The 16,379-nt window shown below is 48.4% G+C and overlaps 1 protein-coding gene across 5 annotated transcripts in view; it reads left to right on the top strand.

Annotated features, from left to right (window-relative positions):
• NT5C3A (5'-nucleotidase, cytosolic IIIA) overlaps positions 1-16,379 on the top strand; it is a 459,065-nt gene that overhangs the window by 266,931 nt on the left and 175,755 nt on the right. For all 5 annotated transcript variants that reach the window (XM_086964804.1, XM_086964808.1, XM_086964806.1 and 2 more), the window contains one exon: positions 3,591-3,660. In XM_086964804.1, coding sequence (XP_086820930.1) covers positions 3,591-3,660 — 70 coding nt within the window. The remainder of the gene's footprint in view (positions 1-3,590; positions 3,661-16,379) is intronic.

Genomic DNA, 16,379 nt, shown 5'->3' with positions numbered 1-16,379 from the left:
AACTATTTTAGAGTTTACATGGGGCCCATTCCAAGGTCAGGTCCCTGGTGGCTGCCGCTGCCCCGCTTAGGCTTGCACCGTTTTCTCAAAATGGTCCTGTGTGTGGGCAGAGCCGGCGCGCTTTGCTGGGGGTGCGTTTTCCTCTCGGCCAGGACCCAGGCCGTGTGAAATTATTCAAAGTCTTTCCTTGCAGAAAGGAGTCGAGGCGCACACACTGCAGGAAGGGAAACATCCTTTTATTTCACCAATTTAAACACTCCGTTTTCCTGTTCCTGCTGCATTTCAGCCTACATCGGCCTTCTTCGGAGGGAGGAGGGAGGGAGGGTTTTCTCTCAGTCATTCGCCTTTGAAAACGCACGCATGCTCTTCTTAGTGCTTGCAATAATTACCCTCAGGTGGGTGCTTGATTTATACTTGCCTGAGGAGCATGCCGGTCTTTGTAGTGCGTTTGCTGGCTGGTAGTTCAGAAATTACGGTGATTCCTGTGTCCCTTTGTGAACTATTTTAGATATATATATATACGGTATATATATATATATATATATATATATACCGTTAATTTGCATTTTCTCGTCCGATTCGCTAATCCGCAGAAGAGTCCTGGCTCATATAAAAAAGGAAATAAAGGTAATCCCTTGGACTAGGGAGCTTTTCCTCCTTTCGGGCATTCCAGATTCACAAATTGAGCCCTGGATTCGCTAATACATGTGGTCTGATCTGGCTGACCATCACAGAAACATTTCTGTTGCAGCCACTATTACCTTACACTTTGCAAAGAGCTGTGAGGGGGGAAAAAAATGGGCAGGGTGAACCTACCCTGACTCTCAGGCCCTTGCGGAGGGGCCCAGTAGTGGAATAAAAATCGAAAAATTATTTTTATTATAACAATTAGCAGCACTTATGTTGGATTTGCAGAGCCCGGACTGTTTTAGGGTCCTCCCGGGCCTCGCATTTCACAAATCTGGCATTAGATGTGCAAATGCTGCCATTTTTTTTAAAGTACTACTTGTATCAGTGGTCTTCAAACTTAGTAATCCTGCCCCCCCCCGACCCCCCCCCCTGCCCACATGCCCTCTTCCCCCCCCTCCCCACCACCACCACCAGTATTAACAAAAAAATCTTTGGGCACCCCCTCAGAGATTCTCACAAATATTTCTTTCAATTGTCAATGTTTTATTATGTCTAGACTTAATTAAACATTGCACAGAGCACTTAAACTCTGTTACTCTTTTAAAAATGCAATCAAATACATGATTGCGAAAAATACTATTTTAGACAGCCAGGCCGAACGTGTACAAGACCCATTCCTTTTGACTCATATGTTAGGCAGTATTTAGAGAGCACATCTGTCACTCCGAGGAGCATCATTGCTTGATTGAATTTGCGGGTATAGCGTAACCGCTACTGAGAAGCAGGATTGAAAGAGTTAGATCAGAGCTCCTCATAGAGCATCCGAAGAGGTGAATATCCAGGTTTTTAGAGACTTTCTAAAAAGGGTTTCTGTCTGAATTAAGCAGAGGTTACAAGGGAGTTGGTCCCATGCCTCTGTGCCTAACACTGCAATGGATTTACCTCCTTTGGAAATACATTTGAAGGTTGGGGGTATTAAAATATTTGAGTTGGGAGATCGAAGCATAATGCAGGGTACGTAGTGGGTAAACCTAGATCAAATATACTAGGGGCCAAAATAATGAAAGCTTCTGAAAGTGATTATTAGAAGTTTGAACAGTATTCTTTTGTGGACAGGTAGCCATTGCAGTGTTTTAAGGGGAGCCGATGCAGAGGATTTCCTGGGCATATAAATGGAAAAGCATGTTAGTGATGGCTCATTACTGAGAGGCTCACTGCCGCTCGTTTTTTTCCCACGTAAATCAAAGCACTGTTATAAGCATGGTGCTTCTTTTTCCAAGAGTCTGGTGCTATCCCGGATAACTAAAGAACCCCTAGGGGTCCCGCCCCCCAGTTTGAAGACCTCTGACTTAGAGCTTTAATGCAGGACTTCGCCAATGGCCACACGTGCAGTGGGAAAACTTGTACAGGCATGCAAACCATAATCCTCACAGCTAGTGTATTGCTTATGACTTCACAATATTTATACCAGTTAATAGCAACAATTGAAAGTGCAATGAAATGTAACACCTTTTTAATATTAGCTGTTCCATGAAAGGCACGGGCACCACTATAATTAGGATTTGTAATGTATTTACTATGCTGTAAAAATGGGCCAACAGGTGTTGTCTGGGTGAATGAACGGAGTAGGTACAACGAACTACCCTAAACCCTTCTTATATTCTCGAGGTTTTAGATCAGCTCCAGAAATGGTTGGTATATTGAACCTGTTTGTCGTGTTAGCGCATGTCTGAATCGGTTCAATCAACATAGCTGCTATAGTTTGATACGTAGATGTTGGGTAATAATTCTCTATACCCTGTATGTAGCCTTTTAGGATCTGGTTGCTGATAAACAAAGGATGAGCTGTAGTCCACATTGAAGACTTTCAAACGACCTTCCAATACCTTAGTGTCTCTCATCACCAACTAGTTAGGCATGGAACATCAAGTCCCCCATCAGCTCTGTGCTCCTCCTGTCCTTAACGGTCAACCCATCAACACCCCTGTCCCCTAACAAGAGCCTTGACAGCTGTCCAGTTACTAACTTGCTGGGCCACACGTGTCCCAGCAAGGCTTTGCTTTTACCATGTTGACCGCAACTGGCTCATGATACCCCTTCTTAAGTGCAAGCCTCCTGCGCCATCTCTGTGCCCTGCGTACGGTACCTTCCCCATCCTCTCCTGCCTCCCCAAGCCCTTGATGATGCCCTATAATCTTCTTCTTTCCCCACCCAGACAGCGCTTTATGTATTGAAATGCTTTCTAAATTGTGATCAAGACCCAGAATGGTGCCAGAGCACTGCAAACTGGATTGTAGAAAGAGGAGTAAAATGCCCACATTGCAATTCCTGACTCTTTAGCTCACCATCATTTAGCATATTCGAGCAATATCCTACTCGAGGACCCATGTCCGGTCTTGAAGGGCCTATACAGCATCTTTCCAGGCTCTGTTCTGTTAAGAGGCTTCTGGCCCTAAATACAGATTTGAGAACTTGCTCCTACAAAGGTGTCAGTGGGTTGCTTAGCAATCGCTTTATCACTCTGCATAGATGTCTGCACCACTTTCCTTTGACCTCTAGTCACATGATGACCATTTCGAGCTACTCCATCCTCCTGAAATATCTGAATGTATGGACTTACAACCCACCCAACTGTTATAGGGAAAACACTGATTGAGGAAATGGCAGTCACAATTTTTCTTAATTGACCAGCCACTTGCCACTACCAGCCAACCTCATAATCCCAGTAGATTTTATATCTAAATGATATTGCTCCTCAGTAAATAAAAATGTGTATAGGCGAAGGGGAAATGTTTCCTGGTGTTTAGAGCCCTCACATCTTGGGTTTTCGTAAACAATGAATTCCGAACCAACAAGAAAATATTTGAGTGAGGCATATCACAAAATTAACAATCTTTAAATGCTCTATATGATAGCTGTATTGCACAATATCATTTTATTTGCTTTTGTTATTTTTTCAGGTTATCACAGACTTCGATATGACATTAAGCAGATTTTCTCATGGTGGGAAAAGATGTCCCACATGCCATAGTAAGTATCTCTCTGCATTACTATCTATCTCTGCATCTCTATCTATAACACACTTACATTTCCTCAATAACTCTTTGTAACTGTTATATAGAACATAACACAAAAACACACCTACATTTTTTATTATCTATTTAATGTGTGTATTCTGTAGTTAACTGTGGCTGGTAAAATGTCTGTGAGGACCCCACTTTCTAAACTGATCTGGGCAGTGTTCAGTTGTCTTTTGTAGATAACTCCTTTCCTGTATTTTTCCTTCCTTGGCCTTGCATTTTAACTTGATCATCCCTTCATCCAACACTGTTTTTATCCCCCATTCACTGCTGTTCTCAACAGGCAGTACAACTGACTGGCAAACAGTGTAGTGGGACACGGTTCCAAAGGATCACTACCATCTGACTGGCCGCTAAAGGCACTTTGGAAACATCCAATTAAATTGTAGTCAAGGTGTTATGTTTTTCTTAGTGGTTCTTGAATGTGGTGGAATTCAGCTTAAATATGAGGATTGGAGAGAAAAAAGATAGGTTATTTCTTTGACTGACCCTAGACCCTCAGTACTCTAGTTTGACAGGACTACTGTGCGAAGCCCTGCCCCTGGACTATGGGACAAAAGGGACTACAGGAGAGATTCATGAAGAGATTGTTGTTTTTCTCATTTTTATTTAGTATCTTTATTGGAGTTTCAAAGATAGAAACATGAGGCTAAAACAAGAGAAAAATAAACTGCATGTGTTATTATTTACAATTACTTGTCTCATTATCAGTGGGCACTACGTGCGAGTACAGAGTCGCCAGTGTGCCATTGCAATGTGTGTTGCATAACGTTCATCGACTCTGTCATCACCCATGCTGATACGCAGAGTAACATTCGGAGTGCCAATATGGGCACCCACTAACAATACTACATTCTGCGGACATCTAAGAGTGCAATCTTGGGTAAAGTACTGTAGGGCCTTGGGGCCAGTGTGGACTTTTGGTGCATACTACAGATGCCCGTTATGGCCTGCATAGCGCAGACCAAAATAGGAATCCTCACTAGGGTAATTTATTATTTTGTGAACCTCCCAGCCCTGGAGCGTGGTTTCGCTACTTGAACACTCGAACCCGGAAACTGATATGGGATGGGTAGTGCCTTCCTCCCCCCCCCCTAAACCAACACAAACATACATCCCTGTTACAATGTGACAATCCCCAGGACCCCTGGAGTGGGGTCCCCCAGGTACATCAACGTCATAAGTGGCACACATGCCAAGAATAACCTGCATATCTATAGCATCCCTGACCTTACCGACTCACTGTTCTCAGTCATCTGCAGTACACCCCCCTCAGTTCCTAAAATATAAAAGTCGGCACACCATCCCCATTATGAACAATAATGCATCAGGAATAGCATTTAGAACTGTGCTGTTGATCAATGACTCAAGAAAATGCATAGCACCCTCCGCTTGATCGAAAAGATTTTGCTGTCCATGCAAATCAATTTGCAGTTGTGCAGTAGAGAATAATGCATAATTCCACCCCCTCTCCCTGAGCTTCCGCTTGAATTCTACAAATGATTTACGCTTGGACTGAGTAGCTATACCAAAGTCTTGGTAGAAATAAATCTTATTACCATTATATTCCATGTCTCCCTGTGCTTGGGCCGCTGCCAGCACCCCTACTTTATCTCTAGAACGTAACAACCGTACAGTCAGCATGCATGGGGGTGCACCAGGCTTAGGCCTTCCTCCAGGGTTTCCAATGTACTCTGTCCACATGTAGGGTCTCCTCCACGTTCAGTCCCGGCAATACTTTGGGGAGGCAGGTCTCCAGAAAAATGTTCCACAGGCGCGGTCTCCGTACCCTCTGGTAATCCTAAAATATGCACATTATTGCGTCTCAAGCGGTCTTCCAAATCTGCCAGCTTTGTTGCGTGTTGTCGAAAACGCCGTTACTGATCTTCTAACTGGCAAGTATGAGTTCCCAGTAGTTCCTCAACGTTATCTGCTCTATTGTGCAGATCTGAAACCCGGTTCCATATTTTGTCCCTATCCTGTCGTAAGAGCATCACAGCAGTCGCCACTCCATCAAGTTTTTCAGTTATAGCTTTATTACCCTCCATTATCAATCTTAGAATCCATATTGGACGGGGTTACTGATTCACCCTTCTCAGATGGAGCACTCGTCCTCCATTGTATTGCAGGACTTCAAGGCTGTACCTGCCCCTCCACCTATCCACCCCCCCCCCCCCCCCCCCCCCCATCCCCCGGACTATGCCAGCATGCAGTTAGGAGCAGACCCCTCCTGGCTGCCACCCAGACCACTGCCTATTATCAAGTCTGGTTCCCTTACGTCTCCCACACTGGTCTGGGGAGTAGGTTTCTCAGTATCTGACACCCTTCAGCTTCAACTGTTGAGGAGCGCCTCGCTCCGGCATTAAGATCTTACCATCAGCCACTTCACATATAAAGGCAGAGTCCCCCAGCACCAATCACCACATTCTTCGTCCTAGGTCGATGTCTGCCACCCTGCGTCACTCCCTGTAATGCGGTCCGCCTCCTTCCTCACTGTCTACCTTACTGTCACCCCCTCATTCCCCAGCAACCAAGTACTCCCCCCCCCCCCCCCCCTCACAGTATTGGGGCAAATTACAGGGGGAGATGAGCACCGCTCACCTGCTTCTCCAACTCCGCCGACTTCTCTGTCGGCTCCGGCCGGGCCCCCCACGTAAAACGAAACAAAAGCTGCTGTGTGGCGGATATATGCAATGTAAAGATGAACTCCCTTTTTTTTGGTCAAACTTATTTTTATGGTCATTTTCGATTCGTACACATCATACATAGTAATACATTCAATCATTGTCTTAGCTTATAGCCATTGTGAAGCTATTACATAGTGCAGATTTAAACATGAAATCTGGTTTGTTTCCATCTATTACCCATAAATAAGCCCTCCCCACCCTCCTAGTGTCTCTCATATATCGTGAGGCTAAGTCCTCCCTGAACAATTGTCGTGGTATCGTCCCCTAATGTATACCAAGAGAGAGATGGTTCAGAGAGAGATCCACAGTTAGGATACAAAAGAAGATAAGAAAGGAAATGAAAAGAAAAATCAGACCTTACAGTGGTAAGGCCTAGTTAAGGACCTGGGTGACTTTGCTTTGTAATTATAGCAGTGGAATGGGCTCTAGCAGAAATGGTGGTGTCACTCAGAATTGGAAAAAATGCAGTGCCCTGACTCTTGAGGGGCAGGTGGTTAACAAGATCCCTTTTGATAAGTAGCTGACCAGCGGGCCCCAGGCTTATTTAAAATGTTTTAATTCATCCCTGAAAATATCGCTCATGCGTTCCATAGTGAGTGCTTTCCATAAACATGCATGGCATTGTGTGAGGGCTGGTGCCTCTTCCTTTTTCCTTGCGGCGGCTATGGTCTTCTTGGCTGACCCCAAGCAGAGCCACATTATGGCTTGATCGGTCATCGTTTGATATTTCAGGGAGGGGTCTCGGAGGCCTAGGAGTGCAAAATCTGGAGAGTCTGGGATCGGCTATCCCAGAATCTTTTATTTCAGCTAGGATTTCTGTCCATAAAGGCCGGATTGTCGGGCAACCCCGCCATATATGGCAAAAGTCCACCAGTAGGCCACAACCCCCCAAACAGAGGTCTGATGTGTTCAGGAATATCTTTTTTTAGTTTAGTGGTGTATAGGTACCAGTCATAGAGTATCTTGTAGTGTGCGTCTCGTTGCTCTAGAGAGTGATTTTGTCCTCTAATGTCTCTCCATAGGCCCTTCCATTGTGTCTCTGTAATATCGTGGCCTAGGGTGCGCTCCCAGATTTCAGGGTGTCGTGGGCGCCTGGATGGTATGGTGTTTAGCAGCAACGAGTAGAAGAAAGAAATAGCCCTTTTTACTGCCCCTGCCCCCTTAACATAGCGTTCTAGCGCAGTGAGTTCCCTTGTGGCTCCTTCTCTGATGGCAGGTTGTAGGACCCAGTTTCGCATTTGGATGTAGTGGAAGTATTCTGAGTGTGGGAGATTAAACCCTCTTTGGCAATTTTCGAAGGTCAGTATATCCCAGTTATGAAAGATGTCAGCTAAATTAAGGCACACCCCCTCTTTCCATGCGTAGAAGGGCCCCGACTGTAGTGCCTGAGGAAATTCTGGATTGTGGTGTATGGGGGTGAATGGCGAGGGGAACATTGTCCAGTCGGTCTGTTTCAGTACTGTGTCCCAATTTTCAAGGTTGTCCTAGTAGGTTTGCTTAAGTAAGCATTGGCAGGACGGTCCAACTTCGGTTCCCTGAGGACATCCCAAATCACCCTTCCCTTAATTGCCTGAAACATGTGTAGCCAGTGTTAATCTGACTCCCTTTGGGACCACTTCACCGTGAACCGGACTTGTGTCACTCTGTAATAGAGAATCAGGTCTGGCAACGCCATCCCTCCCTTGTTTGATGGCTTCTGTAATCGGTTGAATGGGAGCCTCGGTCTTTTATTTTGCCATATAAATTTCTTAAGGGGAGTGTGGACTCCCTGTAGGTAATCTCTCTAGGTCAATGGGCAGACTCTGGAATAAGTGCAAACGTTTCGGGAGAACCACCATTTGATGGCATATTCTGCCAATCCATGATAAATATAATAGCGCCCATCGCTTAAGGTCTGCTTGTAGCTGGTGTAAGAGTGGGGGGTAATAAGCTGCAAAGAGTGCCAACATTTTAAGAGTATGTTTTATGCCGGGATAAGTTAATTCCTTCTTGGGCCATTGGAATGGGGTTGTGGCCATTAGTGCACTCATCCTTGTTTCTGTTATGGTCAAGTTGATGAGGATGGATTTGGGGAGGTTAATGCGTAGCCCAGCCACCTCCTCGCAGCTTTTCAGCTTCGCCTGGAGTGCTGTGAGACAGTGATGTGGTTCTGTGTTAGTAAGATATCATTGACAAACAAGGAAGTCTTGTGCTCATCTGGGCCAAAATCAATTCCCCTGATCGTCCGATGATCTCTGATTTTTGTCGCTAGGGGTTCGATGCTAAGGGTGAAGAGGAGCGGGGACAGCCCTGCCTCCTCCCCCCTCCTCAGCAGAAAAGGGTCCAAACTTGTCCCGTTGACAAGAATTCTGGCGCTTGGGGCTGCAAAGTGGGCCTTTATCATACTTATGAAGGCTTCACTGAAGCCAAACCTCTGAAGAGCTTGAAAGAGAAACTGCCAGTCTACTCTGTCAAACGCCTTTTTGGCATCTAGGCCTAGCAGGATTGGAGGGACTTGCTTTTTAGTAGTCATTTCTATGAGATGTATTACTCAGCGGACATTGTCATGTGTATGTCTACCCTTTATGAAGCCGGACTGATCCAGGTTGTTCAGTCCAGGCATTAGGTCCTCTTAGCGGGTGGCCAGTATTGAGGAGGTCTATGGGTCGATAAGAGCCGTATTGTTGTGGATCTTTCCCAGTTTTAGGGATCATTGCAATAAGTTCCTCACGCATAGATTGTGTCACCTGCTGGGTATTCGCAATGTGGTTAAACAGAGAGGTCAGCTGGGGGATCAGTTCTGTACTGAATGTTTTATAAAATTGTGCTGTTAGTCCATCTGGACCTGGTGATTTGTGCAATTTTAGTCCTGCAAGCGCCAGTTGCACTACCTCCTCTGTTATGGGCTCGCCTAGTTGTTCGTTCTGGGATGGGGTGGCTTGTGGGAGTTCTACCGCTTTAAGGTAATCTGCTTGTGCTTGTAGGTTGGGTTGGTCTTCTGTGTATGGTGTATTGGAAAAGTCCCTGAATGCGCGCGCTTTCCCCGAATCGTCCCGTGATGTGATCCCGGCTGGGCCTTGTATGTCCCCAATATATTCCTTCTCTCTCTTGAACCGTAGCTATTGGGCTACGTGGGATCCCACCTTGTTGCCCTCTGCGTACGAGGTCTGTTTAAACCTTAGCAGTGTCAGTTCGCTCTATTAGAGTAGATAGTCTGCAGTTTTCCTTTTAGGGCTGTCACCTTTCTCTGTAGTGTCAGTGTGGGGTTACCCTTGTGGGTGTGTTCTAAAACTTTCAGTTCTCCTAAGTTCATCTTTTCCTCCGCTCTGTTTGTTGAGGGCAGCCATCCGTGTTATGCATTGGCCCCTCATCACTGCCTTTAAACGTGTCCCATGTGTTTACCCATGATATGTATTGGGGGTCGTTTAATTGGAAGAATTCTCCGATGGTTGTTCTAAGTGCGTCTCGCAGTGTTTTATCCTGAGCTAGTGCACTGGAAAGAACCATCTTCTGAATGTCGATATGGGGCAATGCCACTTCAGGGAGATTGACACCGGTGCGTGATCAGATATGATGATGGAGTGAATGGTGGCATCTCTGACGTATTTATTTGAGGCTTGACGCATGAAGATGTAGTCGAGTCTGTAGTAAGTGCAGTGAATGTAGGAGAAGAAGGTGTAATCTTTGTCTTCCGGGTGTGCGTCTCCCCCTTTTTTTAATTCATTTTTTTATATAAATCTTTTGAAACACAAACAAGACAAAAAAGGGCCTATGCAAATAGAAAGCATTCCCCATTCCGAATTAAACTAAGACTTGACTTTTATGCAGCAAGTAACAAAGCATATAATCCTCAGTCAAATCTGATGCTATAGTGCCCAGCCCTTCAATTAACCCCTGGTCGCACCTGGATGCGGTTCTTAATTCCTAAGCAATGCACCCTTATTGGTCTCTCACAATAACCATCAACTCCCATCCCCCCACCCCTGCCGCTGGCGCTGTTGTGTAGGTAACAAGGTTTGCAAAGATACTACTCACGTGTGTAGTGTACTGACGGGTCATCTTATGCTCTATATTAAGACTCCTCCTAACCTCTTATGCCTCGGGGACCTTCCACTGTGCTAAGTCCTCCCAGTCCGGGTGAAGCCACTCGTGCCTGTTCCTCCCCCGCCGAGGACCCTGGGCTCGAATCAGGGTGTGCGTCTCTCCATGTGTACTTTAGGCCCATTTCCTGGATGGCGTGTTTCACTTGTTTCAGAAAGTTCCCCGTGGGTGATTTGCTTGGATGTGTGCTGTCGGACCCTGAGTGCCAGGTGAGGTTGAAGTCCCCCATCATGATTATCTCTCCCACTTCGAATCCCTCCAGTAGGGCTAATGTATTTTAATGTTGCCTGGTTAGTATTAGGAGCATATACTGATGCTGTTGTGCATTGTTTCCCTTGGATCCGACCCCATACCATAATTACCCTCCCTTCCTTGTCCGTTTTGTAATCTTCGGGATAGAATGTGAGGGAAGAGTGGAATAGGAGACCCACTCCATTATGTTTTGTGGAGTATTTATATATTAGCGAGTACGCCTTATGTTTTAATCCGTGGTCTTCCGCTCTTTTAAGGTGTCTCCTGGAGTGTCACTATATCATAGTGTTGGTCAGTGAGGTATTTCCTGATCTTCTGGTGTTTGGAGGGGGCATTCATGCCCCTAACGTTCCATGAGTTTGCGGTGAGTACCATTATAGTGAAGTGTACCTGCATGCCCACTTGTGATCCACCCTTTTGTGTCTCTCGTTTCCATCTCCTCCTCCCTCTCTGAGCCCGCCAGTAGTCTGATGTCTCATGCCTCCCTTGCCCATATGTCACCCAAATGTGTTCTACCCTGTGTCCCTTGTCACCCAGGCCTCTGAAATTAAAATCCCGAAACAAAATCAAAGAAGGAAAGTAAAGCTCTAACTGTATAATACTTCACCATAGGACAAAGTATCCCCAACTAGTTCATCATTATGGTAAAGGTTATGCATCGGGAGCAAATTCGCCCAATGTCCGCGCCAAAATATCTGTACATGTTCACGTTGAGAAGATACAATTGTTTCGCCTTTGTCTATCTTATTGACACTGTTCTTAGGTGTGTGCGTGGGCATTTGATGTGTGTAGGGGTCGGATTTGTTATGACTAGGTTGCGGAGTGGTTGTAGAGGCTGAGTTGCCTCTAGTCTTTATGTCTGTCTAGTGTCCGCTCTTCTGCCCAGTCTTCTCTGCATCTTAAGGAAGCAACCCCATTTCCTGTGAGAGTCTTATGAGTCCTTCACTTTCAGGAAGTTTCTGATAGCCCTCGTTTCTTCTGTGGTCTGGGAGGTCGATGTGTGTGCCAGGCATTGCTATTTTTTGTGCCTGGAGGAGAGTTTCTGCGTTGATCTCGACTATCCAGGTTGTATCGTTTGCAAGCATCGGGAGCCACAGAAGGATGTTTGCTTCCTTGATATCCGTTATGTGGCATACTTTATTGCTGAATTCAAAATCCAAGCTGAAGGGATAAGTACATCCATATTTAATGTTGTCATGTCTCAGTTTTTCTGTGATGGGTCTTAATTGGTGCCTGTGCATGAGAGTCGCTGGTGCATTATCCTGGTACAGGTCACATATGAATCCCTGGAACTCCACTGTGTTCTTTTTCCTGGCGGCTTGTTGGATGGCTTCTTTTGTTTTGAACGAGTATAGTTTAGCCAAGATGTCGCAAGGTCAGGGCTTACCTCCTTGATTAGGTCTTCCCACCCTGTGCACTGTTTCCAGTTTAATTATCCAGTATTTGGGTGTCTTTCATAGATTCACATGCCTGAATCATTCCCCGTCGCCGAGACGGGAGCCTCCGGTACATAAAAAAGTAATGTCCTAAGGACATACATAGAGAACATAGGCTGAAGGGCCTCCCCTTTGGGGCCTTTCCACGTCCTTATGTAAAAAGGACCGAACTCTCATCGTTAGCCAATCAGCTCCGACCTCCCTCTAGAACCTTCCCGGGAGGAGCCTCCGTCCCTCAGATTTTCTACCGCACGTTGTGCTAGGGAGTCTCCAACCTGAGCTCTTCAGGTTTATTGCTTCGAAGTTTCAAACTTCTCTGGAAAATCCCTTTGTTCAAAGGAATAATTCTCCTATCTTCGACTGCCGTCTCCCATGTCGGAATCCAATAAAAAGGCTTCATCCATGGCAGACTCGCAAAAGAAAGCCCTTCTCAGGGCCTGTTCCTCCTGCGGCAAGAAGCGGATTCAAGCGGAGGATAAGCACGATCTGTGCTTGTATTGCCTGTACCCTGACCACGTCTCTGACAAGTGTAGGGTGTGTAGAGCCTTCCCAAAGAAGACTGTAAAGGAAAGAGAGGCTCGCCTTCTCGAATGGCTCGACAGGCTTAAGGACCGAGACACTCTGGAATCTTCCGAGGGTAGTGTCTCCGTGTCCTCAAAAGTCTCCAAGAAGAGACCCAGGGAGCAGTCCCCTGGAGAGACAGACACTCCTCCCAAGAAGGCGCACAGGAAGCCTTCGGAGGCACGTTCCACCACCTCCTCCGTGTCTGCTCGAGACGACCAGAGGTTCAAGAAACCCGCTCCATCTACTAAGCGGACCACCTCGGTCTCGACCACCGTGTCGACCACTACGGCCTCATCGCCCTCCGCGACGGCCACAACGACCACCACTGCGTCCTCAGGCGCACCGGTCTCCTCTACCATTCCTCTGAAGTCTTCGTCCAAGACCAAAACAGGACCATCGACGGTGTCCCCACTGTCTGCGTCTTCGTCGCCTAAGAGATCCAAGTCAAGTTCGAAAGGTCGGCCTTCGCCGAAGAAATCTCAAACCGAAGGATCGTCACCTAAACAGTCAAGGTCAAGTTCGAAAGGCCCGCCTTCGCCCAAGCAATCTCAAGTTGAAGGCTCTACCACCAGTAAGTCCACGGTTCAATTGTCCCCGCAGACTTTGGTGCCATCGACAATATCGGAATCGTTACAGTCGCCAACCCAGGCGGCGGGCGCGCCATCTTCACGCACGTCGTCGGAAGGGACCCCGGCGCCATCTTGGAAGGAATCCAGATTGGTCGAGGTCTCCATTCACTCGATTCCACCCTCCTCGGTTCCCCCAGCGAAGGGGTTGCCACCCGATCAGGAGCAGGTAGCTCTGCAGAGTGAGGATTCCGAGGAGGAGAACCAGCCCGATCCGGCCACCTCTCTATCGGACAATCACGAGGACCAGGAGGAAGTCATGTATCAGGAACGTTCTGTACACTCAAGTGTCCGCACGGAAACCACCCCGATGATCTGTTTGCCCGTATCCCTGGTCAACGATTTGCGCTGCCTAGTGCAGGACTATAAGCAAAGATTCCCGGATGCCGACAGCGGAACCCAGGCACCGGTCACCCAGGCGCATCCGTCTGCCTCGCGTCCTTCCGCTCTCCAGGCCCGGCCTCGGAACCAACCCCAACCTCGTGCTCGGCCCCAGCCTCAGGTAGAGGACTCCTCTGAGGATGAGGAGGGGGAGGCGGACTTGGAGGAAGGTGAAGTGCAAGACGTCGACTCGGACCAGAGAAACGACGACGCCGATGCTGCGTCATCCCAGCATTCGTCAACCCCGGCGTCCCCACAACCGCGCCAAACCGAACCGACGGACGTCGGGGGGTTCCACAGGCTAGTGGACAGGGCGGCTAAGAGGTTCCACATGGCGGTGGAATCCACGGAAACGGAATGCTTCCTCCATGATTTCAAGGAACACAGCCAGAAGTCGGCCAAGTCTATTCCAGTTATAGACTTTCTGTGGGAACAAGGCAAGAAGTTGATGCTTACGCCTGCCTCGGTGCCTGCGGTTGTTCCGCGCCTGGACAAAAAATATAAGGCCCCGCTTACCGCGCCGGCCTGCCTTACCGGCCACCCCAAACCGGATTCGGTAGTGACTCAGGCGGCTCAAAAACAATCCCGCAACCCATCCTCGCCACTGTCCGCACCCCCGGACAAGGAAGGCAGAAAATTGGACACCATTGGCAAGCGGTTCTCTACCACGTCCGCCATGACCATCAAGGTGGCAAATTCCATCGCCCTGCTAGGGCGCTACAACCGCCAGCTATGGGAAGACATTGCCCCCTACCTGCAAGACCTGCCGGCCACGGTCCAGGACGAGGTGAAAGCTCTCCTGGCGGAAGGACAAAACTCAGCTGCAGAAATCATCGACTGCGCCATCGACGCAGCCATGACTGGATTCCGCCAGTTGGCCGGGGCTGCCGTGCTCCGGCGCCAGGGCTGGCTCAAGGCAACGTCCTTTCGACAAGAGGTCCAATCTAAGGTACTGGACATGCCATTCGATGGTCAGTTTCTTTTTGGGGAAAAGATAGACGAAGCACTCCAGGCCATTACGAAGGATACCGACACGGCAAGGGCGCTGGGCTCCCTCCAGTCCCGGAACCAGTCCTTTCGGGGTGGCCGCTCCAGAGGCCAGTATTCCTACAGAGGTTCCTACCAAAATAGGTCGTCCTACTCCTACGGCAACAGGAACCAGCCCCAGCACAAAAAACAGAACCGACAGTCGTCCTATGGGAGGTCGTCCTTCAGAGGCAAATCCGCCAAGAAGGGCGCTGGCGGCCGCCAGTGACCATTTATTCCAGCCAGTCCCACCACCGTCTCAATCCTTTCAAATTGGAGGAAAACTGACCCACTTCCTCCCCAATTGGCGAAAAATCACTACGGATCGGTGGGTACTACAGATAATTCAATTTGGACATTCCCTCGAAATTATCAACACCCCTCCCAACACACCTCCGCTGAAGCGTGCTCACAAACACCTGCACCTCCTTCTCAAGGAAGTCTCCGCCATGTTGGTAAAAGGAGCCATCGAGAGGGTCCCAGCGTCCCAGAAGGGGACTGGATTTTATTCCCACTTCTTCCTGGTCCAACAGAAGGGAGACAAGTGGAGGCCAATCCTGGACCTCCGGGCGCTCAACGCCTTCCTTCGGAGTCAGTCCTTCCGGATGGTAACGTTACAGGAGATCCTGGGAGCGCTGGAGAGGGGAGACTCCATGGTCTCCCTGGACTTACAGGACGCCTACTACCATATCCCCATCCTCACAAGGCACAGGAGGTTCCTGCGGTTCGAGGTAGCAGGCAGACATTATCAGTTCAAGGTCTTGCCCTTCGGCCTCAAATCCGCGCCACGTATCTTCACGAAGTGCTTGGCACCGGTGGCAGCCTTCCTGCGGCAAAGAGGTCACCAGGTATTCCCCTACCTGGACGACTGGCTGGTGAAGGCGCCTTCTCCGGGGGGCGCGACCGCTTCCTCCAACGCCTGCAGCGCACTTTTTCAACAGCTGGGTCTGACGATCAACCTCAAAAAATCCTGCACTACTCCATCCACGAGGGTCACCTTCCTAGGGGCTACCTTAGACACGGATTGCGCAAAGGCCTTCCCCTCGGAGGACAGGACCAACAAAATACTGTCTCTGGCCGCGGCGGTGGCCAAGAAATCTCGCATCAAAGTCAGGACATTCACCTCCCTGCTAGGGATGATGTCCTCCTGCATTCTCCTCATACCGCACTGCCGGCTCCGCATGCGTCCCCTGCAGGAGGCTCTGGCGCGGCAATGGAAACAGAGTTCCGGCTCGTTCGAGGACGTTATCAGGATCACACCGGCCATCACAAAGGCCCTTCTGTGGTGGAGAAGGCGGAAACACCTGACGGCCGGCTTGCAGTTCCTCCTGCCGCCGGCACCTCTGGTCATCACGACAGATGCCTCCCTGGAAGGCTGGGGCGCTGTTCTATTGGACCTTCGAGTCAGCGGCAAATGGGAGGCCAAAGAGAAACTACTACACATCAACCTCTTGGAGCTGAGGGCTGTGTATCTGGCTCTGCAGGCATTCCTGCCATGTATCGGGACTTCCCCAGTGCTCGTCAAAACGGACAACACCACGACGATGCACTACCTGAACAAACAAGGGGGAACGCGATCTCTCTCTCTCTCAAGAGAATCGCAGAAAATCTGGAACT

Source organism: Lissotriton vulgaris, chromosome 4_1 (assembly GCF_964263255.1).
Source record: "Lissotriton vulgaris chromosome 4_1, aLisVul1.2, whole genome shotgun sequence".
Taxonomy (NCBI): domain Eukaryota; kingdom Metazoa; phylum Chordata; class Amphibia; order Caudata; family Salamandridae; genus Lissotriton; species Lissotriton vulgaris.
The sequence above is the reverse complement of the archived record's forward strand: the minus strand, read 5'-3'. Positions and strand labels throughout refer to the sequence as shown.